Source organism: Copadichromis virginalis, linkage group LG3, assembly GCF_057382275.1.
Source record: "Copadichromis virginalis isolate Kocher_CV1m ecotype Utaka linkage group LG3, C_Virginalis_male_GT1.1, whole genome shotgun sequence".
NCBI classification, from domain to species: domain Eukaryota; kingdom Metazoa; phylum Chordata; class Actinopteri; order Cichliformes; family Cichlidae; genus Copadichromis; species Copadichromis virginalis.
Genome location: NC_140620.1, coordinates 42,719,008 through 42,746,812, shown reverse-complemented (window position 1 = coordinate 42,746,812; position 27,805 = coordinate 42,719,008). Strand labels below are relative to the sequence as shown.

At 40.3% G+C, this 27,805-nt stretch overlaps 1 protein-coding gene across 1 annotated transcript in view; it reads left to right on the top strand.

Moving 5' to 3' along the window:
* The window catches only part of arap2 (ArfGAP with RhoGAP domain, ankyrin repeat and PH domain 2), a 166,868-nt gene extending 139,979 nt beyond the window's left edge, over window positions 1-26,889 (top strand). The window contains exons 23-32 of the mRNA XM_085451178.1: window positions 917-994; window positions 7,275-7,349; window positions 8,589-8,706; window positions 11,489-11,611; window positions 13,568-13,701; window positions 15,996-16,078; window positions 19,610-19,645; window positions 22,215-22,278; window positions 24,231-24,353; window positions 25,231-26,889. Coding sequence (XP_085307304.1) covers window positions 917-994; window positions 7,275-7,349; window positions 8,589-8,706; window positions 11,489-11,611; window positions 13,568-13,701; window positions 15,996-16,078; window positions 19,610-19,645; window positions 22,215-22,278; window positions 24,231-24,353; window positions 25,231-25,704 — 1,308 coding nt within the window. The 3' untranslated portion in view covers window positions 25,705-26,889. The remainder of the gene's footprint in view (window positions 1-916; window positions 995-7,274; window positions 7,350-8,588; window positions 8,707-11,488; window positions 11,612-13,567; window positions 13,702-15,995; window positions 16,079-19,609; window positions 19,646-22,214; window positions 22,279-24,230; window positions 24,354-25,230) is intronic.
* Window positions 26,890-27,805: the final 916 nt, after the last annotated feature.

The following is a 27,805-nucleotide window of genomic DNA, read 5'->3' as shown; positions in this document are numbered from 1 at the left end:
AGCTGAAGTGTTGTTGCCAAATCTCCACAACAGGCTTGACTTTGCTGATGTGTGGATGGGAAAGAGGGGGGGGAGCTCAGGATCAATGTTACCCTTGGAGAGCTGCCTGGCTTATGGGATACGCAGCACCGACTGACTGTTAATTCCCTTCGGAACGCCCGGATCCCTCTTTTTCTAACGTAAAAGGAGGTTCATTCACTCCAAATCGGTTGGCGACGCCATCATTCGCATGACAAATAGCCATTAAGCCCAACCAATCATGAGCCCAATAGCGCCGAATACGCTCAGTGTGACCATAAAACGAGAGACGCTTCGCCAATTAAAGCACCAGTTCTGTGGTGGCTTCTGTCGACGGCGCCCATTATCAGGCCTAAACACACACACATACACGCGATGAGTTTCCCAGTTTGTTTGGATTTTATTTTCAACCCCAATCTTTGCTGCCACTCGTATAACTCCAACAAAGGAAATTGTTCTCTGAAAATGATAATGATGTTTAAAAAAAAAGTTGGATTGGAGAAAAAAAAGTCATTTCCCACACAGAGCTTTATGAAAGAAGAGAGTATTCAGTGTCGAGCACTCATCGCAGCCAACTTTCTCTTTCAAAATGAGGTTTTAGAAGTGTTAGCTGAGCAGCTCACTCTGTCCCAGGTTTAATCTGCTCCTCCACGTATCGCATTTAAGCGCTGAAATTAATATGACCATCAAAAATGGCTGCAGGATTCTATCAAGCAAGATGATGTTTCTCAAGTGCGGTTTGCCTGATTAGAAACTTTTCTCTGGCTCAGTCTGAATTGACGTGTGTTTGTGTGTGTGTGTGTGTGTGTGTGTGTGTGTGTGTGTGTGTGTGTGTGTTTGTGTGTGTGTGTGTGTGTGTGTGTGTGTGCGTGTGTGTTTTGTGATGCTTTTTCAACAGGTCAGTGAAGACCAGGTGCAACAGATGGAGAGAGAGAATAGCTTCATCACACGCTGGAACGACAAGAAGGACACGACAGTAGGTCGACCCGCAGAACCCGAATGGAAATCACAAATGGGTGTTCAGTGTGTGTGTGTGTGTGTGTGTGTGTGTGTGTGTGTGTGTGTGTGTGTGTGCATTGATTTGCCTGCGTGCGTCAGGGACTCTAAAATGTGGGATTCGTTTGAACAGGTTTCCTGTTTTTCTGGCAGAAATGAAGGGAGAGGCAGGAGCAGGCGGGTGAGGAAAAAGGGCTTTGTTCCTGTTAACCTTTACAGCAGGTACTTTATGCCTGGATGCCTCAGCCGAGAAAAACATTTGATTCAGATAACTGTGGAGGAAAAAAAAAGAGTTACTCAGTGGAAAGCAAGTGCTATTAGAAAGCCGTCGGAGGTGAAAATTGGGATGAGGTTTTGATTTTGGATGTGAATTCGGAGGTCTTAAAATAGGAAAGTTATTAGTTTTTTCATTAAGAGCAATTATTTAGTGTAATTACAAGTCAGCGTGGAGAACATTTCTCTGCGGAGATAATAGGTATGTTTATTTTAGGGATGATTTGAAATTTTAGCAAAGTTAAAAACTTTGCTTAAAGTCATTTAATGTTACATTAACCATCTTGTTTTACTGACTCTGTTTGATCGTTTATGATCACTCGCTGGCTTTGCTGTAAAGGCCACTGCCAGACCGTGGAGCAAAAGCTAAAGAGCAATTGAAGTCGGTCTGTGCCTGATACGAAGGTGAAAAGTTTAAAGCAGTAAACTGAAATGTCCATAATATTGATCTTTGTTATGCAGAATCGCCTTCCACTTGCACTCCGCTTCTAGAAATATGGAAAAAGTTGGTAAAGATGAGATTTCCCACCCACAGATAAATGCCACTCTTGTGGTTATGTATGCATGGGGTGTATTTATAGTGATGTGTGGCTCAGCTTTACATAAGCCATCATGTAAAAAACAGCACTTCAGTTGCATTTTTTTTTTCAACAGGCTATCTGAAAATGGTAAAAACTGCTTTTCAGCTCTGGGTTGTTACCAAAAGGGCAGAACTCTATTAAATGCAACGGTCATCATTCATCCTGTTTTTTTTCTAAACAGCAACTGTTTCAGGATAATGTTGCATTATTATAAAAACCATCAACATTCAGTCTATAGATTCCTCTGGAGTGGAATTAATCAACAAACTCAAGAATGTGAGAATTAATTTTTATCCTGCACGGGTGGGTGCTGCTTCCATCTCTGCAAAGTCGAGCAAACCTTTAAAAAGAGAAGCAGCTAAATAAAGCTCCTGAGACACAGGAGTAGATTTCACAAAAAACTTTTATAAGAGCATGCTGACCTTTGTTAATTAGCACTAAAGTATAATGTACAACTGAATCTAATGGAATATAGCTTCTAAAGTATTGGGGGTAAGATAAATCACCAAATTGACTGGGGTGTTGATGCCAGTTTTCATGTCACTTCATCATAAAGAGCTTTGAACAGCGTCAGCCAGCATGGCTGTAGTCTAAAGAAGAAACTGAGCGACTGTGTGTGTAGCCTAGGCAGAAGCTGAAGTATGAATAAGAAGCTTTGCAGGACAAATGGCTCTTGGGTTTTCACTCGAAAACCACGAGACGATTGTCTCAGAGGACTCGGGGCCCTCCAGGTGAAGGTTCTGACCTCATCTGTTTCGTCTTCAAGGAAGAATGGCAAGAAGACAGCCAGCAAGTGGATAGTATAGTTCGACTTAGGGAGTGAGTAAATCAGTGATATAATGAGGTGCGAGACATTGTCATGCCTTTTAAATTCGAAGTGCCACTTGAAAAATCGATGCTTGCATTTACAGCCAGGCCGAGGACGGCTTTGGTTAGAGAGATTAGAAATGGCTTCATTCTTTACTCCATAATCTCCTTAAAACCCTTTAAAACATTTAAACTTCCCTTTCCTTTTCTCTACAGTAATCAGCATGTTTTTTCCCCTTTAATTATCTTGCAGCCCACAGCTGTAATGTTTGTAAAGTGGTCCCGGTATTCCTCCCAATACACAACAATGAAGGGGAAGGAGGAAAGCAAGATGGCCCCATATCTGTGTGTGACATTTTCACAATTACAGCTTTAGCTCCATTGGTTTGAATGACTGTAATTTTTGTGTCATTTGAGGGCCACAGGAGTCAGAAGTGGCTTCCTTCCCTCTTTTCAATGCGATAGTTCTCCCAGCACAAAGCCAATAATAGACCTCAGTTCACCTGCACATTAAAATGACAAAAGAAAAGTAACTGTAATTTCAAGATATCTAAGAAAAAAGAACCCTTGTCGTGCCCACTTAGTTGTTAATTCTCTTGAGACAGATTACTGCTCCCGCTGCATTGCCAGAAATCCAGATTAGATGCTATAGCTATGACCCTGTATCTCAAAAATATAAATTCATTTTCACGTTTTCACTTAACTTTTTTAGTTTTTCACACTGCCGCTTTTTAATTTGATGAGCAGAGGATTAAAGCTCCAGCACTTGGAGAAAGGTGCTGTGATTTGTACCGACAAGCGAGACATTACTTGGAATTTGACCTCTTTGATGTCGGGCAGATTTAAAAACTCTTTTTTTAAAAATTTTGCATAGCTTACATTGAATTAGAAAACTCTCTTCTTCTCTTTGTGTTTCTGCAAGTGAAAAATGAAAGTCAGAGTTACGGGGATTATTTCTGAAACGTGCATGTTTCACATCATCAATCAAATTTTAATATTACGCAAAAACAACCTGAGTAAACACAAAATTCAGTTTTTAAATGATGATTTTGTTTATTAAGGCAGAAAAACTATCCAAACCTACCTGGCCTTGTGTGGAAAAAATAATTGCCCCCTAAACCTAATAACTGGTTGTGCCACCCTTGGCAGCAAGAACTGTAATCAAGCATTTGTGATAACTGGCAGTGAGTCTTTCACATCACTGTGGAGGAATTTTGGCCCACTCTATTCTGCAGAATTACTTTAATTCAGACACATTGGAGGATTTTTCATCATGAACAGGCTGTTTAAGGTCATACCAAAGCATCTCAAACAGGTTTAAGTCCACACTTTGACTAGGCCACTCCTGAACCTTCGTTTTTGTTTTTTGGGCTTTTTTTTTTTTTTAGGCCATTCAGAGGTCGACTAATGGTGTGTCTGGATCATTGCCCTGCTGCAATAACCCAACTGCTCTTCAGATTCAAGGCATGAATAGAGAACAGAACTCATATTTCCATCAACTATGGAACGTACGTTAGTTTGTTTAGTTAGTTAGTTTTACTCCAGATGTAACAGGAATCAAGCCTTCCAACAAGTTCAGCTTTTGTCTCGTCAGTCCACCGAATATTTCCCAGAAGTCTTGGGAATCATGAAGATGCTTTTTGAGATGCTCCTTTGTGTTCTTTTTGGTCAGCAGTGGTTTTCTTCTTGGAACTTTCCAGTGGATGCCATTTTTTCCCAGTCTCTATGTTATGGTTTAATCATGAAGTCTGACTTTAACTGAGACAAGTGAGGCAGTTCTTCAGATGTTCTGCGTTTTTTGTGACCTCCTGAATGAGCCATTGATGCTCTTGGAGTATTTTTGGTAGGTTGGTCACTCCTGGGAAGGTTCACCACCAGAGATGGGCAGTAACGCATTAGTCACATGTTACTGTAAGCCAATTACTTTTTTCAAGTAACAAGTAATGTAAGGCAGCGGTCCCCAACCGGTACCGGTCCGTGAGTCGTTTGGTACCGGGCCGCGAGAGTTGAGGCTCAGGTGTGAAATGTATGGTTTTCAGGGTTTTTATCGGTTTTCAGCGTTATTTTGTTACCGTTTTTATCGTTAACTTGGTTTTCCTGGGTCTTTTCACACGTGTTATGAATAAATCTTCTTTTTTTCAGTACCGGTACTAGTTTTATTTTGTTGTATTTATCCGCGACACCTTAAAGTCCAGTCCATGAAAATATTGTCGGGCATAAACCGGTCCGTGGTGGTTGGGGACCGCTGATGTAAGGGATTACTATTGTAATTAGATTCCTGTTACTTTCCCGTAAGCACCCTGCGTTACTGCGTTACTAAACCATCATGATTTTGTTTGTGAGAGTGCCTCATGACAACGACGTAAGCATGTGCGACGTCCGTGGCAACAACAGTTGTGTGTAGATCGAAAATGGATAATGTGGAGTGTTGGAGAGAGTACGGCCATGCAGCGTTTAAAGCGTGGATGTACTGACATTTCTTTAAGTTTTAGTTGACAAAAACGTTATAGTGTCCGCTGTACAGTCTGCGTGGGAAGAAAACTTCTTTCTACAGGGAAAAATTTACCTTCAAATCTGAGCAAGCACCTAGCAAGCCGCGACAGGAATGTGAAATTCACAGAGAAACCCCCGGATCCTCCCACCGACATGACCACTATGGCACCGGGCAAATCTCTGCCTGCTCTACTCCTGCCAAACGGGAAAATAGATTTAAGAGCGACTGAACTTAGTGCCATTGAATCTTTGATTTTATTTATTTTTTGCTGTCTCCAAAAGTTGATTCTGTTCATCTGGACGTAGAGTTTTGTGGGAGAAACGTTTCGTCACTCATCCAAGTGACTTCTTCAGTCTCAGCTGACTGCAGGTTTTTCCAAATCTTATAAACAGGACATTTGCATAATGACTGAAACCAGCCCACTGAAGGAACACTGGGCTGGGAGGTCAGTTGCTTAATCATAAATATGCAAATTCTCATGAAATGTTTCTCCCACAAAACGCTACGTCCAGATGAACAGAATTAACTTTTGGAGATTTACTTTCCTAGATGATTGAGAATGCATCAAGAAGATTTTTTGCTGTGTTTTACTTGCATCTATGTGAAAGAGTGAGTGTAAACACAAAAAATAATTTTATTTTATATGCGGGAATATGCAGAAAATAGGTTTAAATGTTAAACAAATTTCTTCAAGGCATATAATTTAATTTTTGCTTGATGCATAAAGTTAAAACTAATGAAACAAGTTTTAAAAAGAGACTTTTCCATTTGATTACATTTTGTATGATGGATTATACAGAAAAAGTAGAATTGGGCTGAAAGATCTATCGCTTTATCACCTATTCAGGTTGTAAATCGTGTTTTTAAAAAGTAACTAAGTAATTAATTACTTTTGAAAATAAGTAATCAGTAAAGTAACGGGATTACTTTTTGGGGGAAGTAATCAGTAATTAGTTACTGATTACTTTTTTCGAGTAACTTGACCAACACTGCTCATCAGACTAGGTAACATTTTACAAACTTCAATCATCTAGTTTTGACGAGCTTGTGTTAACTATATCCTCATTTTCTTGTTCTTAGCTGACTGAAGCCCGACAAACCTGCTTCTTAAAACTCTGTTTGTAAAGCACAGCCAAACACAAGAGGCTTGGTATAAATGGAGGGTAGCCTCAAAGGGTAAATGCTGTTTATGAACTGAGGGGTTGCACTGAGGTCCAGTATATGATAAATATTTTTGAACTGTGAATCATTCGAAACTAATCAAGTAGGACCCAAGAACAGAATAGCTGGAGATTAGTGTAATCTGAGCTGTGTCAAGATTGGAAACGATGACGACAACCGAGAGCTATTTTGTTCAGCGTTCAGATGTATGCCATGGGAATAGATATCACTGTATATGCTGTATATGAATACCAGCAGAGTAAATATCTGCCTTTAAAACCACCTACATTTTCAAATAAATGTATACAAAGAAAGGTGAATAAACACATAGCATTCTGATTTAAAAATGTCAGGTTTCACTTCCCAAACAGCAGCATTTTGTAAAGGCTTTTACCCCGAATAAACATATTTCCTTTTCTTTTGTGTGGTGGTATTTCACTCGCACAAGACTCAAAGGATACAAAAAAAAGTCAGTGGCTGAAAACCCATCTCTCTCTCTGCTGGGTTCATTCTCACACTTGTGTTGTTTTTTTTCTCCATTGCCATAATAACACATGAAAATATCTTTAGGTGCTTCTTCAAAATATTTTTAAACTGACAGCACACTTAAAGTTAACACCTGAGGAAAGCATTTCGGTTGCGGTGTAGGTGAAACATTCGTCTTTCTCTCCCACCTTTCCGAGCGCGCCTGTCTCACACATGTTCTCTTTATTTAGCCGGGTTTTGCATTCCATTAGCGCTACCGGGATTCTGTTTGCCTCCGGCTCTGAAAACGACCTTTGCTTTTTCAAAAATCCTCCAACCATTTCTCGCCTTTCTCTCCATTTACATTCGTGGCACACAGGAGCAGAAATTTAGAAGAAAATGATTCCAATTAATCGTGCTTCATCGATGTTGGGATTCAGCTGATGTGACTCTTTTTGCCTCTGTTTTTCCCTCCTCAGTTTGCTCCGGCTGGGGACTTGATCTTTGAGGTATACCTGGAGAAGAGAGAGCCAGAGAAATGCTGCTTAATCAAGGTGAGAGTGTGTATATCCGTACTGCTCCTGGTGTGTATTTGTGTGTGTATGTGCACCTGCTTTCCCAAAGGTCCTGGTAGTGAGGTGAAAAAATGGGGAAGGGGATGCAGGCAGGTGAAGCTGGAGAAAGGGTGGAAAGACTGAGAGGCGAGGGTGGATGATGGAATTGGGCCGAGACGTCCGTGGTTTAACCTGATGGGAGTACCGCACATACGAACTAATCAAGAGACATTTGACTTAATTGTCTGAGTAATTGCGTTTTATGAGGCATATAGGCCTGTGCAAGTTAGGGAGGATTTTTTTTTATTGTTTTTGTGTTTGTTAACAGGGTGACAGCAGGGCTCCAAGGGCGCACAGGGTTACAGAGCAGCACTAAGCAGCGCAGTTTAACATTAATTCTTCATTTGTCTCTGTGGAGGAAAGTGGCGCGTTTCCTTAGTTTAGTGCCGTTCATAAAGAGTCAAGTATGTAAACTGTGCGCTGTGTACATAACTGAGTCGGATAGTTGTGCATGTTAACCCTAGAACACTATCGCTATAAATAGTAACACGATCACTAATGCCGGGTGATTTTTACCCGATATAATATAACCAATGAAAAGTAATCAAATATATCAAAATATGACAACACATGACAAATTAGAGTGGTCTTCTTTTACTTTCAACTGTGCCATGTCTAACAAAATGAAAAATAAAACTCCTAAAACAAAATAATGACTCTGGAAAGCTGGTCTTTGGTCCACCCATTCCTGGGACATTTGAGACTTCCCTGGTGATGGCACAGGCTCCTCGACACGCAAACAGCTGCAGGAGAGAGAAATCATGTAAATGTATTTTCTCGGGTGTAAATCACCCAGCGATAGTGTTCTAGGGTTAAGCAGTGAAAGGCTCTTTCAAGACAAAGATGGTTGAAGGCATCGAGACTGATCCACAGAGCTTATAATCTAACCCAGGGGTGGGCAACTCCAGGCCTCGAGGGCCGGTGTCCCTGCAGGTTTTAGGTTTTTTGAACCAACACAGCTGATTCAAATGGCTAAATTAGCTCCTCAACATGTCCTGAAGTTCTCCAGAGGCCTGGTAACGAACTATCATGTGATTCAGGTGTGTTGACCCAAGGTGAGATCTAAAACCTGCAGGACACCGGCCCTCGAGGCCTGGAATTGCCCACCCCTGATCTAACCTTTTATATCCACAGTTTGCTTACTTTGTGTGATCGTTTCCCTTTATGCATTTATGGTAGGTCTCCCCCAGCATGCGGCCCACTGAGCTTGCAGAAACGGCGCTGAATATGAGGAACGTCGTCGTTAACGCCGACGACTTTTGGACCACCTTTGAAGTCATTGAAAATGGAGAGCTAGGTATGTCAGGTTACTAACCACTAAACTTCCTTCTTAGAAATGTTTGAGTATTTTCACAAAAAACTCACAGGAGTTTGAATATACCAATGGACTTTATCTTAGGCATTTCAATGTGATGATATGCAAGCACTTGGCGACAGTAGGAAGGAAAAACTCCATATAATAAGACAGAATAAGTCTACTGTTAGTTTGGGACTGAAGGGGTTCAAGTTGGCAATTTCCTGTTTCCCTGTTGTACAGAGACACATCCCAGACAAGTTGCTCTTATTTGGAGACTGTTTTGAGGCTGGTTGCCTCCTACCTGCGCAATGTCGATTGATTGTAGCAGCTACTTGTAATTGGTTGAATGTGAAACATTTCAAACCAACAGCCTTTCCTAGGAGATTGTCCTTTTTTGTTATTTTTCACTTTAATGTGTCGAAGTCATGAGTCATAAGTTTATTTTTCCTGTGAAGTAAGCATAGAAAGCAAGCTTTTTTGTCCTCGACTTACTTGAAGGTATTTTTATTTGCTGCCTTATTTACAAGTCACTTTTAGTTTTTATTTTATTTTTTAGTCTTGGTTGGTTTGCCAGTATATATTTGCCATCAGCATATATACTGAGGTTTGCTGTGATTTGTAAATGGTGCAGTCACATAGTTTGCCACTATGTGCGGCACATGTAGCACAGTATGCAGACATGGCGTGGGCATGAGTAATAGCTTGAGAAGTCACTACCTACTTACACACCCGTGCACACTGGGAAATTAGCCAATCATCAGATTTTATGTCGGTTTCTTGTTTGGCTTGATTTAAATTGTAGACGATCTAAGGGGGCTGTATCAAGGCCCAGCAGAGCGCAAGAATAAAAGCATTCAGCTGGAAATGAGTATAATATGTCTCTAACTATTGAACCTCACTCCACTGTAACTTGTCTGTTACTTTAATCCGCTTTTAAATATAACATATAGCTCTTTCCCTCAGATTATCCAAACTTGTGCAACAACACTTCACTAATTGCGACTTCTTAAAATCCATCTGAAGGAAATAGCCTAATACCGAAGAAGCACCTCTTTAGCAATAAGTACTTTTTGTTGGGATGAAAAGGTCATTTATTCTTTAACTGAAATGCTACATTCAGAAAGACAGCAGTTTTTATGCGCACTGATCTTTGTGAAGACTTTTGCCTTTGACATTAACGTCGGTTAATGTCACGAGGTAATTTACACATGCTATGGATGTTATTATCATATGCAATTTCCCATCTTTTTCTTTTAACCCAGCTTCTGCTTTCATTCCTCAGTGCTATCATTTGGCTTTGACTCCAGACTGCTAAAACTTTTATACACCTGCTGCATTACAACTAAAGGACACTTTTTCTGTGTGACCTCCAAATTTTTCGAGTAAAATGTGAACTTGCGTTATAAATGAAATGAAAGTTTCCCTCTAAACTTTTCTGCCGTCACGTTCTCCGTCGGTCCAATTAACATTGCATCACCTTTCAAGTGGCCATTTCCATTTAGGGGCACATACAAAGATCACACTTCCTCTTATCCGAGGACCTGGTGAGAGATTATGCTATCTCTAATGAACCAGCGCCTGTGAACGCGGCAGCACGCAGGGAAATTAGCCAAGCATCGTCAGTTTGATATGCACATAAATGAATCATCCTTACCGTCATACGTCATAAATTGCCTTCATCTTTCCTGCATGATCAACCTAGAAAGATGACCCACCTCATCCTGCATTAATATGCACGGAGGCCGCCTCACGCACTACACGTGCTGCATTTGATCATAACGCGGTATACGTCAAGAACGGGGCGGGGGCCTACAGACGAAGTTGAGCTTTGTCGCGAAGTTGCTTAGCTTGCGCTCCCCCGTGCACGTCACGGAGCAGTTCACTGAAAGTTTACACCTCACTCTTGTGTTTGTTTTGCTCTTCACAAAGTTACAGAGGACGAGCCGTCCTCTTCTAAAAATGAAGGTGTGTTGAATACTGAATATATTTGCTGAAGGTTCAGCATATTTTCTATGCCAAAACAATATGTCTGTGGAACAGTAAATAGTTAAGCGATTTCGAAGGCGGTAGCGTGACAGGTTTTGCTCGTAAAAGCATAAAGGAGGGAGGGGAAGTGCGTTAATTAGCTATTTTGGAATATAGCTACCGATAAACACTGTTATCGAGGACAATAAGCAGAAAAGGGGAGCTAATATTTGTGGGGAAATGAGGAACTAATTCCATGGCCTGGGCCTGCAGAGATTCCAGGGAGAAGATAAGCCCACTGTTATGAATAGGTTATGCCATTGTGGCTCTTTTTTTCCCTTCCTCCCTTTTTTTATTTATTTATTTATTTTAAAACCTTCTTTGGTTATGAAAAACAGGGGAGTGTAGAGATGGAAGCATCGGAGCAGGGGTGGTGGTACACAAATTATCTTCCTTTTTGTTGGCTGATAGCATGTACCCTGTTCGCCAATTAAGAAGAGATAATAGGTCTATTTTGCACATGAGTGTGTTTTTATAATCAGGCCCTGATATGCTGTAGATAATTTAATCTGTTCTGTGATGAAACTGGGGGGGAAACAACATAATTTTGTTATTTAGCTAACTGGAGTTTGTCATGGATTTTATGATGTGGTTTTGTTTTGTGTGTTTATAATTCGTGTGAGATCAGAGAACACAAAAGACTTTTGCGACCACTTTGTCTTCAGATCTCTGCCATCTTTGCTATACTTTATCTTTAATCATTTCTCTGTTTCTGAGCTAAATTATTATTAATTAATTCATGTATTTTTTTTAACAGAGCGACCGTTGCACCACAGTGAGAAGATTCTTGAGCAGGTGTTGGAGTGGAGCTCCTTGGACTACCCCAGCTCTGCTTTTCTTGTTATAAAGAAGTTTGTAGGTTTCAAACTTCTTGGGGAAGGTAGAGTATGCTGTAGATGTTACAAAAGAAGAAGCAGCTGTTCCATATCTTGTTATCCAGCATTACTATTTCTCAGATCATCATTATTCCTCAACAGCTCATTTGTTCATTTATTGATGACTGTTTTTTATATTATAATAGTTTAGTTTAAACTCATAATACCCAGCCATGTTGTGCTTTTTTGTGCTTTTACTCCAGGGTAGTACAAGTACAACACTTTTGTTCATAGTATTTGTTCATAAAAGTAATGAAATTGTATGATTAACACAGGGGTAGGCAACTCCAGGCCTGAAGTGCCGGTGTCCTGCAGGTTTTAGATCTCACCCTGGGTCAACACACCTGAATCAAATGATTAGTTCCAGGCCTCTGGAGAACTTCAGCAGTCAGACAGGTGTCCTTTAGTAATTTAGCAATTTGAATCACTGTGTTGGATCAAGGACGCATCTAAAACTTGCAGGACACCAGCACTGGAGGCCTGGAGTTACCTACCCCTGGATTAGCATATCAGGACATGAATGAAGGCTTTGAGATTGGGTGCATACACTCTTTGATGAAGAACAACTCAAAAAGTGTCTTTATTTATTTAAAAAGCCAGAAAACTAAGTCTTACTGCTTTCATAGAAAGTATTTTAGTTATAGTTAAGTATCAGCCATGTGCTGCTAATCAAGTGCACTTGACCATCTCATCATCGGCAAGTGTGAGCATTGAAAGGTAAAACAGAAGTCTTGAAGTTTGCTGGTCTGAAGCAAACAGATGCGTGTTAACAAAATGCTAAGCAGAAACGATCTTAATGAAGCAATTGTTGCTGCCCATCATTCTGGGAAGGGTTATAAAGACATTTCCAACCAATTTGAAGTCCATCATTCTAGAGTGAGAGATTATTAGATTATTTACAAGTGGAAACATTCAAGGGCTAAATGTCAGACTCTACAGGAGTCAATTAGCTTGTTAAATGTTAAAGTTCATGAAAGAACATTTAGAAAAAGTCTCAACGAGCATGGCCTGTTTTCAGGTTCGGTAGAGGATGCCCCTTTTCTCATAAAAGAACATGGCAGCATAGTTTAGGTGTATAAAGTTGCATCGAAACAAACCACAAAACTTCTGTTCTTTGGACAAAGTGGAGATGTTTGACCATAATACACAGCACAATACTTGAAGGAAACCAAACACTGCATATCAGCACAAACACCTCATACCAGCTGTGAAGCACGGTGGTGGAGGGGTGATGTAAGGAAATTATTTAAAGCTGTATTTAAATCAATTCAGAGTGTAAGTAAGTATAGCTTGAAGTTAATGCTAACCGTGTTGTTGCTATTAGCCACAATTAATAAGTGGTCTAAACATCAAGCTAAAGCAGTTGATAGGCCAGGTACTTTCAGTTCTAGGAAATAGTTTGATGAAAATTAAACAGAGTAAAAATGGCAGCTAAAAATAAAGCAATAAAATAAATAAACCATTGCACTAAATAAATGAGTTAACATTTAAAAACAAGTACAATGTATTTAATTACAGTTGATGGCGTTAGAGCTGTAAGTATTACATAAAAGGATATAGGTATATGAAATTACAGTGGACAATAACTACAGGTGGTTAGCTAAGTAATTAAATAGTGATGGATAAAAGTCATGTATATATTTGACTGTATCCCCCAAAATTCAAACTTGTGCGTGGTTATAGATGCAAACATGTTACAGTTTGTTAGCTAAAGTGAATGGATATGTAGTTGGAGCAGGCAGACACAGTAACAGGTAGATGCCCTTCAGTGAGTACAGTTTTAGTTTAGTTTGGACAAAATGTGCAGCTTGTGTGGTGGTAGTATCCAACCAACCCTGCATATATTTTACTGAATTAAAAGCATTCATTAAAAATAAGTACAGGTCAACAGATTTGTGAGCGAACCCAGAACCCCTTGAATTCTCTGTTTTCCAATACAGCGTTTCCCTGTTTCACAACAGATCAGAAGCATTTTCTGAAAGGCGACTATCTGAAGTTCAGTGACGGATGCTCCAAACTGCTGTCAGGGCACAAATTTCAGGACAAGTACGTTGTGCTTCATTCAGAGAAGCTGCTGCTCTACAGGGATATCAAAGTAAGTACACTTTCGCCTTAATCTGCTGTCACATTTACAGCAAACACTCGCCGCCATGGAAACACAGTGTCTCCGGCGAACAGAGTGCGCCATTAATCCCGGGGTAATTTAAAAGGTTATGGAGCTGCTCAAGAAAGCCGAAATGTGTTTGAATGGAGCCGATACGACTACGACCGAAACAGACCAAAAATCCAGCCGGTCTGCGCTTCGTCTCCCCGGCAACGTGTTTGTCTCAAGGTTCCAAATTTTCAAATTAAGAAGGAAAATTTTTTTTAAAAGGGAAAGAATGCGACGCGTGCTTGAGAGACGACCAGCAGGACCGAGCTCCCTAGAGGGCTTTTCCTCTCAGCACATTTCTGCAGAAACATAGGATTCGTAAAGGAGTGTGAAGAAGTGTTAATAATTGATGGGGGTGCAGTAGTTCTGGCAGTAGGCTTGGGTGGTGAGGGGTAGGTGGGAGGGGGGAAATGGATAAGGTTGGTGCTGTGTGTACAGGGAGGTGTACTTTCACTGAAAGCTTCATTTATTTATTTAATTATTTTAAGGTCGCACCAGAGTAGCTAATTACTGCATAAATGCAGGGGAAATTAGAAGTGTTACTGGAACTTAATTGATATTCCTTGGCCTCTGCAATTACTGCCAGGTCTGTACTTAGTGCAGATTATGCTGGATGAAACACTGAATGTGTGGTGGGTTGTGATGTGTAGGTGTCAGAGGCAAAGCTACAACTTTGATTTCGCTCACTTTGTTCTCTTTCACTTTGTTCTTTGTCAGTTGGAAGAAGAGGTTTTTGCCGGTAATGATTTGTGTTGCGATTCTGTGGAATGGCACTTGTTGGCATTTTATTGTAGTTTTAATTATTTCAGTAAATTTAATTATTTCTCCCCCTTGAATTTAGATAATTATTCCAAACAATATGCAGTTTTTCCTTTGTACGCCTCCATTCTGGTGACAGCTGGCAGTCAGGGGCATCATGTTTTGGTCCATCCGTCAGTCCATCTGACCATCCGCCCATCGTCTTGAATCCGACATATGTCGAATGCCTAGAGGGGATTCTTAAAATTGGACATAAGCATTCACTTTGGCTTGAGGAAAAACTGATTAGATTACGGTTTTCAAAGGTCAAGGTACATGCGACCTCACATTCTGGCCTCACGTCCGTCTCATCCTTTTGAGCGCTTCATCCTGGAAGGACCTGGAGGGAATTTAATCATGTATGGTGCAAGCTTTCTCTTAGACTCAAGCGAACTAATTTGATAGTTCGAGGTCACAGTGACCTCACAAAACACGGTTTGGCCCAGAACTCAAATATTTATACACGAATTATGACAAAGGTTCCTGCTAATATTAGAAAAGGAGGGTTTTATATCCAAAATGTCAAAGGTGAGCTCTGCTGTGCCATTGTCTATGTTCTGCAGTAACACTTTCCTGACCATTATTCAACACCATCACTCAGGAACAGAGTGTTCACCCATTGGCCACTTTATTAGGCACGTCTCGCTGGTACCGACCTGGACTCCTTTTTACCTTCAGGACTGCCTTAAGTCAGAGATTTTGCCCCATGTTGACATGGCATCATCACACATTTGGTGCATATTTAACATTCATGATGTGAATGTCCTGTTCCACCACATCCCAAAGGTGCTGTGTTGGATTAAGATCTGGTGACTGTGGAGGATGTTTGACCCTACCATGTGACTGTAACATCGACACTTATCAGACCAGGCAACATTTTCCACATTTTATTGTTTAATGTTAACTGTCACTGGTTGGGTCTTCATGTGCCTCAAGGTTCAATGTGTTGTCTATTCAGAGATGCTCATGTCCATAAAGAGAGGCTATTTGAGCTACTGTTTCCTTCCTATCAGTTCAAAGCTGTCTGGTCATTCTCCTCTGACCTCTGACATCAAGACGTCGTTTTTTTCCCGAGAACTGCCGCTCGTGTTATATTAGTATTTTCTCATTTCCAGACCATTCTCTGTAAACCCTAGAGATGGTTGGGGGGGGAAATCCCCAGCAGATCAGCAGTGTCTGAAATACTCTGACCAGCATGTGTGGTACCATTCAAAATCACTTAAACTACCTTTATTCTTCATTCTGTTGCTCAGTTTCATCTACATGCTTAAATAAATTGAGTGGCTGCCACATGATTGGCTCATTAGATATTTGCATTGACAAGTAGCTGAACAGGTGTACCTATAAAAATGGCCATGAGTGTCTCTGTGTTTGTTGCTGAATGCAGTCTTTGCTGTGCCACCTTACCTGCTCAAAGTGTGTTTGGTTTGGTTTTGCAGCGCGCTAAAGCCGAGAAAACAATCCCACTGAAGGATGTGAAGTGTTACCTGGGCCTGAAGAAGAGGCTCAAACCTCCAACCAAGTAAGCAGCACTCACACATCCTGTATAATAAAACATCCTCCTTAAAATTATACGATTGAGAGAAGGATTTACCCTTTTCTTTTTCCTCCTGTACTGGAATAATGTAAACATCCCAATTCGCAGTCTTGTATACACGTCTTGATTTGGTGCATGCTGTTAGTTTTCATCTTCACTGTTGATTAGCGAGTACAGCTGCAGTGGAATTAATGTGAAAGCACTGCTTTTAATACCTGATGCTAGGTTGTTTAAAGCGAGCAATAAACCGGGGAGAAAACACAAATCCACTTTCTTAAAACCACAGGACAAAATGTCTAGAAGCAAAAATGTAAATAGTACACCGTGGGAGATTTTATTTTTTTATGTTTTGGTTCTTTGACTGTTTAAGTGAAATGCATCCGCATCTCTGCTGATAAAATTACAGCTGCAAATGGACAAAACTAATTTGGAATAGCGGAATAGGTTTTAGTCATAACATAGAGTAAAGCATCTTCTGCAGCCTGTATAATTCCAGGAAAATGGATGTTCTGCCTTCCAGCCTGTGGTGAAGTCCTGTGTTGTGCCGCTAATGTGCATTTATTAATTTGCACCATTGTGTAATTGTTCCGCCACCGAAGGGCCTTCATTGCCTCAGAGATTTTACCGAAAAAACACAGGTCGCTTTCTCTCTTCCACCGGTAAAACAACAGTGGCACAAATTCTCTGCTGAATCGCAGACACAACTGCCTGTGTCAGGCAACAAATACAAAGCAGATTTTGTGATTTTTCCGAACCCCCCGTGGACATTTTTCTGGCATATTTGCATGCGGGTGAGTCATCTTTACCAAAAACGGATGCTGCATCGTCACAATCACGATCATTCGATCCAGCGTTTTGAGTTTTAATATATTTTTATGTTTATGGTTTATGTTAAAGTTCATTAGCTTCTCTAAGTTCATTTCTATTTTGCCCATGTTGCCCTGTTAAAGTTTGTTTATTCGAATCCCCTTGTGTCTTCACCCCTGTGTTTAAGTCTCCCTCGCCCTTCATGTGTTTCTGCGTCTCATTATGTTTCCTGTTTTATTTTGAAGAGGTCTGGTGTCACATGTTCATTGGGTATTATGTTGACTCTAATCAGCTGTTTCCCCATGTATTTCCACTTCCCCTGATCAACTCCTATGCGCATTTAGTCTGTGCGTTTTCATTTAGTCCTTGTCAAGTCATTTGTTGAGTTCTTGTCATTTTTCGATGCCTCTATGTTTGCAGGTTTTTCCATGTTCAGATTTTTAATCATGTTCAAGGTTTTGTTCTTTGTCTTTTGTGTTTAGCATTTAGTTTTTCCCAGTTCTAGTTAGTCTCCCGTCAGTGTGCATCTGCATTTTTGTGCCATTTTGTAGTATTTCCAAGCCACAAATAAACGTCTCACGTTTTTTAAAATTATAGTTTAATTCCAAGTGTCTGCATTTGAGTCCTCTTCCTCCGTCCACACATGCGTACATTCTTACCAAATCAGTCCTCTTGGAAGTGACGCTGTATTTCCTCTTTCCCTTCCTCGACCCTCAAAGTTTTGCCACCCACCCCTCCCCTAAAACCAGGGATGTCAAACTGATTTTACATCGTGGGTCACATACACCTCACTTTAATCTTAAATGGGGCCAGTGAAACTCACCTTTCTGTCAGTGTAAAGAAGTTTAACTACACATTAGTCCCTGACATATTTTAATATGTGAACAAGGACAATTTCAACAGTACTTCACAGTTTTTCCACATGATAAAGAAATGCTGCTGTAATCTGAAAGCTTTCAGTCTTAAATTGTAAGAAGTAAATGTGTAAAATTACAGGACTAAATCCTGGCAGCTCAATGCCCAGATGGTCCTGTTATTATAAAACAGAAAGCTTCTGTTAATTCGTAGAAAATGTCCTTATTTCTGTGGACCCATTGTGAAAAACAAATAAAACCGAAAACAGACATTTTTATAGTCAATAGTGAAAAGACGGGAATGTTTCTGTTATTTAATTGTTTATCTATTACGAGAGGTCTTTGTTAGTATGAAAAGCTGCAACACTTCTAACTAAAAGTAAAAACATTTATGCCTAGCTTTACATTTTCCAAATGCATCCAGTGGGGCCGGATTAGAGTCGTTCCCAGGCCATTTCTGGCCCTCAGGCCTTATGTTTGACATCCATGCCCAAGACCCTCCTGACCCCATCTTATTTTTCACTGTAATGAAATTGATTAAATGTAATTGCGTTTTAACAAATACAAATTATTAAACTCTGTTCCCGCAAGTAGAAAAACATTGCCGCCACTGTTTTATTTTAATGATCCTCTGTTATTGGAATTGATGACACATGCCAGCATTTCTTGTTGGTCAAACAAAGAGGACATTTATTCTATATTTCACATCGCGCGATTATAATTCCTCATAATTTTCCCCGTGTCGGACTGTCGAGTCGAACAAAAAAAAAGTGAGAAATGACCCCAGACAACGATTGTCTGCATTACGAAGTCCTTCAGGGCGAGGAAACCCGGATAAGAGAGCAGGAGTGGGAGACGGAGAGATGAGGGAAAAGAGGGAGAGATGCAGAAAGATGCAGGCTGGTATCATATACTGTTGAGTGGGCTGTGGGAGAAGTCATACAGCGAATAAATAAATAAAGACAGAGTGCTGAGGAGAATGGAGAGAGTCGTAGTGAGAGGGTTAGGAAGAGGCAGCGCTCCAGTACCTCATTAGGTTGAGGTCTATTTGTGAGCGGCCTACTGCTGGGCTGGATCTGCTGCCCTCACTCACAGGAGTGGTGCTCCAGGCTGCTGGCTCTCTCCAACCCCTCTTCGCTTTGTTCTTCTCCCTACTTTTCTGCTTCTTTTCAGCTGCTGCTGCAAAGGTTTTTGAGGAAAGCACATTCTCTAGGAAGGTGGTCTTTTCACCTTATGTTACCCCCAGGTTAATTTACACCGAAGCGCACACGTGTCCATGTATCGATAGGCTTTTGAGTGCATGGAAATGGTGGAGTGTGGGAAGAGGGTCGTTCCTTTTAGCTAATACCGCAGCTTGGCGCAGTAAACCGTGTTCATGCGATCATCTGTTTTTACCCCCAGCAGATTCGCTCACCGCTCCAGCATGTCAGAAGTTCTGTCTTTTGCAGCCCTCCTAACAAAATATACTTTAAGGCTTATAGGTGAACAGCGTGTGCTCTGTGTATTGTACAGTTTGGCCCAGAGCATATTGATGTCTGCTCATGCATAAACATGTGGGCTGAAACTGCACTAATTAGCTTAATTAATTCCACTGTTTGGCACCCAGTGTTTGCTGGGAACTCTCTTTCCTCTTTGGATGTTCGTGAAAAGGTTTTGACCTTCTACTATCTTTACAGTACTTTCTCAAGTTGTTTAAAGTTGTTTATGTGAAGTGGGATTTTTGAACGTTCACCGTTTCTTTTAGAGAAACTTGTGAACCCTGTTTTTGAATTATACCAGTATGCAGGAAATTGCAAATTTAGATTTGCAGAATCCAAATTTCCAAGTCTGAACTGTCTCTTCCCTCTTTTCACAGCTGGGGCTTCACCATCTGCACTGATAAGCAACAATTGTGAGTAACACATTGACGTTCTATGAGTCGTCGTTGTACGTTTGACCCTTTTCTGCTTTAAACTCTCTCCAAAACAGAAAGAATCTAATAGTTAGAATCACACTTTATTTATTAATTTCATCAGATTTTTTACATTTTTTTTAATACCTGTGATGTGATGCCAGCAAAGTCAGGTGACCCTATAAGCTCCTGAAAGATTTAAGCAAGTGTTCTTCATTCCCTTAATGTCAAAGCATGTCAGCGTTTAAAACCTCGGTGAGGAAATGAAGCATAATTATCCTGATCACAAAAAAGAGACATGAAACGAGTAATGTCCTCTAACTGTTAGCAACTACCAGTAACATTAAGTCAACGTGCTAGCTTCTAGTTCATCTTTTCATAGCTGTCTGTCAAACTCATCTCTGTAAGCAGGTATTAACATGTAGAATCAGTAGACATGGGGCTAGGGATGTTTACCGAAAACCTGGTGTTAAACAGGCTTCAGGTCTTAACTGGGGCATCGATACACTCCAGTGTTATTGGTACTGCTTTCAGTAGTGGAAGAACGTAAGAAAATTAATTCGTTATTGCTACAAGAAACATAATTTTTCACATTTTTATTTGACTAACTTTGACTAGCTTACATGCCAGTAGGTCTTTTAGCAAGTAAAGAAGGAAACGAGCGGTTCTTTGAAACATTCGACAAAGGTCCATCACATTTAGACAAAAAAAGTGCACGTTTGATGTCCTAGAATCGAAAATATGAACATGAAGTAATGATTAAAAGTGAGTTGTTAGTAACCTGATATGGGTGTGTGCTTCAGAAATCCCCAGTTTCAGAGTTTTTGTTGGTGCACTTCCATCCACGAGCTATAAGTTAAGGTTTAGGTACGAGTGATTATTACCCAGTGCTGATTATATGTTGAATTTAAAGCCTTCATTATATGGGGAATATGGATTTTCACATAATCGAGTATTCAGCCAAGCTATAGTCAAAATAATTCAAATATTATATTACAGTCCTGCAGAAGATACAAAATTACAGTGATTGCACATTAATTCAGTGAATTTTATTTGATGTTAATTTTATCTGTGGATGTGGTGAAACACACACTTCTGCTTTAACCTTCATGTTAATTACGCCCTGACAAAACTTTCTGCTGTAGTTTTATCAGCGTGAATTCAGCAGTTGAATGCCAAGAGTAACATCCTATATATGTGTGGCCACATGACTTTGTTACAGTGCTGTGAAAAAGTATTTTCTCCATTCCTGATTGTCTTTGTTTTTTGCATATTTGTCACCCTTATTTGTTTCATATCATTAAACATTCGCAAAAGGTAACCAGAGTAAGTACTAAATTCAGTTTTTAAATAAAGAGTTCAGTTTTTAGGGGCAGGGGGGTAAGGCCCCATAATACCAATGGAGCTTGTTAAATCGTTAATTTATTGGGATTACGACAATTTTTGGAAAGCTGAGGTCAGTTTCAGTAGCCACACCCACGGCTGACTATTGTCAGACCTGCTGAGGTCAGAGTTCATGATTCATCAATAAGAAAAGCGATTGGGCAAAAATGGCATCCATGGGAGAGAACAAGGAGAAAATCATTGGTGATCAAAAAGAACTCAAAGGCTTGTTTCACATTTACCAAAAAACCCTCTTGATGATCTCAGAGACTTTTGGTAAAATATTCTGTGGACTGATGAGACAAAAGGTGAACTTTTTGGAGGGGCTAAGTCCTGTTACATGTGGAATAAAACTAACACAGCATTTTAGAAAAAAACTCATCATACAGCAGTCAAACATGGTGGTGGTAGTGTGACACGGTCTGGGGCTGCTTTGCTGCTTCAGGACGACTCTGAATGGGTCAAAGAAACATTGACTAGACCGCTCCAAACCTCAAAGTCTGGACTCAAATCAGATTGAGATGCTTTGGCCTGACCTAAAACAGGCCGTTCATGGTTGAAAATCCACCAATGTGACTCAAAGCAATTCTGTAATGATGAGTGGGCCAGAATTCCTCCACAGTGATGTAAAAGACTCAGTGTCAGTTATCACAAACACTTGATTGCAGTTCTTGCACAACCAGTTATTAGGCTTAGGGGGCAATTATGTTTTCACACAAAGGGCCGGGTAGGGTTGGATAACTTTTAACCTTTTAAACATGTTTGTGTTTACTCTGGTTATGTTTGTCCAATGTTAAGTTTTGATTGATGATCTGAAACATGTAAGTGTGACAAATATGCAAAAACTGAGAAACCAGTTTTTCACAGTACTGTATGTTTTATTTCTCTTTTAATAATAGCAAACCTGGAGTACAGTGCATGCCAGGTATTACTTTAAACCTTCATCCAAGATTATTTCTCACAAAACTAATCGTTGCTGCTTATATAGACTTTATTAATGCAGATTTACAGAATCAAAGGTGCAGCTATGGCGCAGTCTTTTATTTATTTTTTTATTCGGTGATCCCCTCAGAAGAAACTGTGTCCACTGCTGTGACTCACCAAGTCCAGCTACCTGATTAAAATGGGTGTGAAAATAATGAGGTGGAAATCAGCGACTGATGTGACCAAGCTTTCTCCTCCTCAGGCATTTCTGCTGCGACAAGAGGGAGACGCAGGTCAACTGGGTGACAGACATCATCAGGATGAAGGTAAGATGACGCGCAACTAGAGAGGAAGTTAAAACAGGAGCGAGGAATTCTCTCATGCAGACGCTCGATAAGGCAATTTAATGAGTAGACGCTGAAGTGTGCGGCGTAGCTGCAGGACTGCAGGAGAACTATGTGCATCCCTCTCTAAGCCTTTTATTGCAGTGTCGTGAGCCAAAAATATCAGTGAATGTGACATGCACGCTGTGGACATATCCTCCTCCTTTTCTCTTCCATATTTGGATGAAAAATACCCTCAAATACAGACAGAATAAATCATCTTTTTTTTTACAATCCATATCTCAGAACAAGGAGATATGATAAATCATATGTTTTTCTCCCAATCATCCTTTTCCATTGTACGGTGAGGCAGACAAAAATACATAAACAGGGGAGAGAACTGTAAAGTTTTCGAGGTCACTCAGCAATAACATAAATCACTTTATGTGGAAAAGCTGTGAGAATAAGGTCAAGGCGACTGTAACAATCACATTGTGGTACTTAGCCTGCAGATAGAGCTAAGTGTTGTCGCTGTCAGTCGCTGACACTGCACATATGACATAAATAATGCAGGGCAAAGCAAACCAAGGGGAGAACAGCTACGCACGTGTCATAATCCTGTATTAATTTTCACTCTCGCAGTCATTTCTGCCCCCCTCCAAGAGAAACGGCATCTTATTTTCTCATTAGACTCAACACTGGTGTCTATTTTTTGCTCATTTTCAAGTAAAAGACCAAAGTTGAACTTCACACTCGTCCTTAACTGAAAGATCGAAGGAAGATTTGCCAGCTCTGTATTGTATGCTCAGCACATTTCATCTGTATTAGCACTCTGGCTGTCTCCCTTTATGGGAACCCGTCTGCAGCAAAGTGTTGTTTATCACAGGTGCTTACTGTAAAAGCCTTTTAGTGCCTTAGTTTGGGTTAGAAAGTAAAAAGGGCAACACTGTCGGGGAGAGATTGATCTAAAGGGGAAGGCAATTTTTGTCTGTTGTTTCTAAGTGTTTCAAGGTGTTTATTTCAGTGGACTTTCCCCCTCCTCCTCGCTCTTTGCAGAAGCTCTTTGCTCTGCAACAACTAAATCTATAGCAGACCGGAGCCGGCTAAAAATATTAGAATTCTCTTCCCAAATCTGCTAAATATCAGGATTGTCAGCTTCCAACGCCGAGGCTTGAGGGAAGGACGCGGGACTTGTGGGAAGGGCAGAGAGAAAGTGCAGATGAGAAAGTCGACGGAAAGCACTTGTTCTTGATTTCCCTTACCTTACCTGTTAGCGAGCATTGTGCTCCAACAGTTTCCATAGCAACTGGCGATGGAGGACCTCATTCTGAAGCAAGGTAGAATGGGTGATGGCGGGTGTTCGAGAGTTGGGGGAGGGTGTAAAGGTCCAAGGACAGGTCCTGGCATTGATGAAATAAGGATTTGTTTAAGAGAGACGGTTTTACACGTTGGGGGAGGGGGGGGGGGGGGGTCACGGTGATTTAAAAGGGGACATTGTTAAAGAGAAAGTTTAGCTGGAGATCAGAGCGCAGCCAGACAGCTGTACTGGAACAGAGTATCATCATTCTTTGACTTCCCCTCATTATTAAGGATGCTTGTCTCAATCTGACTGAAAACTGAACCGGCACGTAGATATTTTAGACTAAGGAGCAATATCATGCTTTTTATTAATTATTCATACTTTCAAAAACAAATATTGTTGCTGACAGTTCTGTTTCTCTTTTCTTTCCTTCCTTCATTCTCACACAGTCAAGGGCAGACATCCAGTTTTTAGTGCGTCTTGGAGTCATCATTAGTCTATTCATTCATGTTATTCCTCATCTACTCCATTTTACTGCACAGGTCTCATACATGCAGAGCTGGACCTTACAGAGCATACAAAGACAATAAATGAAAATAATGTTGTTTTAAATGATATATAACCCGTTTCCATGATGTCTGCCTTGTGCCTTCAGTATGGTTCTGACCTTCATGCATCCACCAACTCAAAAGAAATGGCAGATCACAAATCCACCAGAGGTGGAGCTCTAACTGAAGGGAGCAAGGTGCTGCCTCAGAACCTCAACTCTAGCAAACAGGTGAGGAACTCAATGTTTTTTTACCCCTCAGCCATAAAAGGCTGATGGGGGGTATTGTTGTGGTTGGCAGCGCGGCTTTGTGAACACAAGAATGAGGGAATGTAGGATTTTCAAATTGATACCAAAGGTGCATCTACTAAAAAACTCAGATGACTTCAAATCTCTGTAACATCGACCTCAAGGTCCTCTGACCCTGATCTCAAGGTCAGAGGTCATGTTTTCTGAAAATCTTGTGAATGTAATAACTCACAAAAGAAGTTACGTTGGATTTTCACATTTATACCATAGGTGTATCTACTAGGAGGCTGAGAACTGATGGTTTTTTCTTTATAGCTCTTATTTGCTGCCATGGTTAGGTTGGAAAGTAATCGATCAATATTAATATTAGTATTATTATTAGTTTTTCAAGAGTTTCAAAATATGGCTATGTTTGCCATCAGACCATGCTTCCATTTTTCTTTTACTGCTTAGTTCATGGTCACAGGTAGTCTGGAGCTCACACCACCTGCCACAGAGCAGAAAACACACAATCTCATATCCTTGTGTTGGTGTTGCTCCTACATCAGAGAAAAAATATTAGTCCAGGATCAGTATTCCTGCAGACCAGTCACCATACACCTAATAACACCACATCCCTAAGATATCAGATGATTGGTCAGTTGTCATGTTCATCCTGGACCAACATTATTATGATGATACAGAAACAACACCAACACGGGCCTATCTGATAGACTGTGAAAAACTTTAGTTTTATTTAGCTTTAGCTTTTTATTTAGCTTTAGTTTTATTCTTGTCATCATGCATCATGCTATGAGTGATTATAAGATTGAAGAGTCTGTGATTTCACTACATCTATATCTGCCATGTTTACCTATAGACAACCGAAAGGAGGGTTTCTCTTGGAGATGGAGAATGGAGGCCCGCCAAGGATCCTAGTCCCCACTTCAAGTCCAACACCATAGGTGCTCCAAAGTCCAGTACCATGGGTGCTCCAAAATCCAACCCCATAGCTGTTCCAAAGTCCAACACCGTAGGTGCTCCAAAGTCCAGTACCATGGGTGCTCCAAAATCCAACCCCATAGCTGTTCCAAAGTCCAATGAACCATTCAAACCCCCAGCAATCCCAAGCAGAAGAACTTCAGTGGATGTTTGCCTGCCTCTACGGCTCCCGTCACCATCTTCTTCCAGACACATGCAACCCATGCCTTTGCCTGTTCTCCCTCAAAGCGGCTGTAAGACGGTCAATAAAAGACCTGCTCTGGGTGGGGAAGCTATACTCCCTCCAAATCTGCTGAATGAACTCAACTCTGTCCTGAACAAGACTGGTCGCACTAACAAGAACAATGACTGACAGGAGGAGACATGAGGGGGAAATTACATAAAGTATCATGATCATTTCTGAAAGACTACACAGTATTAATGAAAAGAGAACAAGTTGCTTTCATGAGCGATGATCACAGTTTGACCTGAGCTTTTGAACTTGTATATATATGGAGATGGTGATGCACATGGGTATGTGCAAAACAGGTGCAGGAGACTGCAAAGGTCACGCAAACCTCAGCTGGCCATGGCGCTGACCCAAGCACTACAAATTAAGATTTATATACCACTGTTTGAAAGCTAGAGAAAGTTACGTAAATATGTTCCGCTATCAAACTCAGAAGTTTCTGGAAACATTTCCAAATGCTTATGCAATGTCTTTTTTTCCAGCTAAAGCCTTGCCAAAGAATTTGCAACTATACTTTTACTTTTACAGGCAGGAGCCTGCTGCTACCTTACAGCGGCCATTCCCAAAGTCAATAGTGCTGCGGGCCACTTAAAAAATAGAAAATCCCATGGGGCCAACCAATAATAAATCTTTCTCTAATCAAAATACAAGTGAAAGTAATATATTTTTTGGATAAATTTATTAAAAAAAAACCCAAAACAAAACAGCAAAGGCTGCTAATTCTACGCAGTCATATGCAAAGTTTTTTGGACAATGTGTGTAATGAGTAATATCACAAATTAGCCACCTCCTCTTACCAGTTGTAATTCACTTTTATAGAAATAAATACTACAGTTACATATTTATATAAATGCAATGTCAAAGCTAAATGTTCGTTATTATTGCTCCCCACCTGCAGCACCATGGCAGTCCACCAGGGGGCTCCAGGGAATCGTGGCCTTACAGGACAACATTACTCCTGGATATGTACAGCACTGCCAATACAATCATACATGTTGGTGCACAAAAAGCTGATTTGGTGTGCACAAGTTGGTAATGGTTTTAAATAGAAGTACGATACAATATTAGCTGGCTGTGGCACACAGGCCAAAGTGTTAGGTACCTTTATTTATTTGTAGTTGCTTTTATGGTTCTAGCAGTTTTTGTACCACTGTAACTGTTACAACTGTAACCGAACTGTAGCCCCACTGGCAGTGTTTTTGAAGCCTAAGATTATGTGCCATGCCATTTTTAAACTTTGCAGGGGGCCGCCACCAAATGTCAAATTAATGTACAGCATAAAAATATAAATAAATGTGCTAAAACATTTAGTGAAGTTGCACATTCATGTTTAGCGTTTTCATAGACATTAAGTGGTTAATTTGTTCTTGGACTGATCCTGGACTAACATTTTGCTAGCTTGTTTCTATGGGTTATCTTTTTTTCTGATATTTTAAGAAGAAAAAAGGCCTGAAAACAGAAAATATCAGCATGATGATGCAAGAGATCATAATCTCATGACCACATTCAAAACAGAATCAATTTTTAGCAATAACATATAGGTGATTCAAATAGAATACAATAAATATAAATGAGAAGTGATTCAAATGCTAACCAAAATAAATAAAAGCGCACTAATGGAACTGAACATGCAGATAATAGAACTGAAGTTGGTTTGTATTAATCACTGATTATCAGAAAGATGGATCCATCTGTGGAGGAAGTGGTTGAAAGCATCTTTAGTGTGTTCTGATGTGTCTTTAGGTTATACCAGCTGACTGCTTCTTAAAGATCTGTGTGTCCTCCTGGGTATAAATTCGTCTAGGGATTGTCTGAATTGTATGTATGCCTGAGATTATTGAGTGACCTATAAACAAGTAGCAGCTCTCTCAATGTCTTCACTGGGAGTCAGTGTAAACATCAGTATTGTGCTCAGTTCTCTTGGTTCTTGTTACAGCTCTTGCAGCAGCTTTCTGACAGAGCTGTAGATATCTAAAGATATTTTAGGGAGACTGGAGAAAATCCCTCTAAAGCATATTGATTTGGTTATCAATATGATGTTGCTTGGCCCTAAATCGCCAAAATATGTAACTTGGACTTTTGTCTTTGCAGTCAAAGTGAGAAAAATACAATAATTTATGTCATTAACTAACTCTGACTCTCATTTAAGTTTATGGGTCTATAGTGCTTATGGGTGCTGAAAGACCCGAGTATTTTTAGTGCACCTTAAATAGCTTAAAAAAAC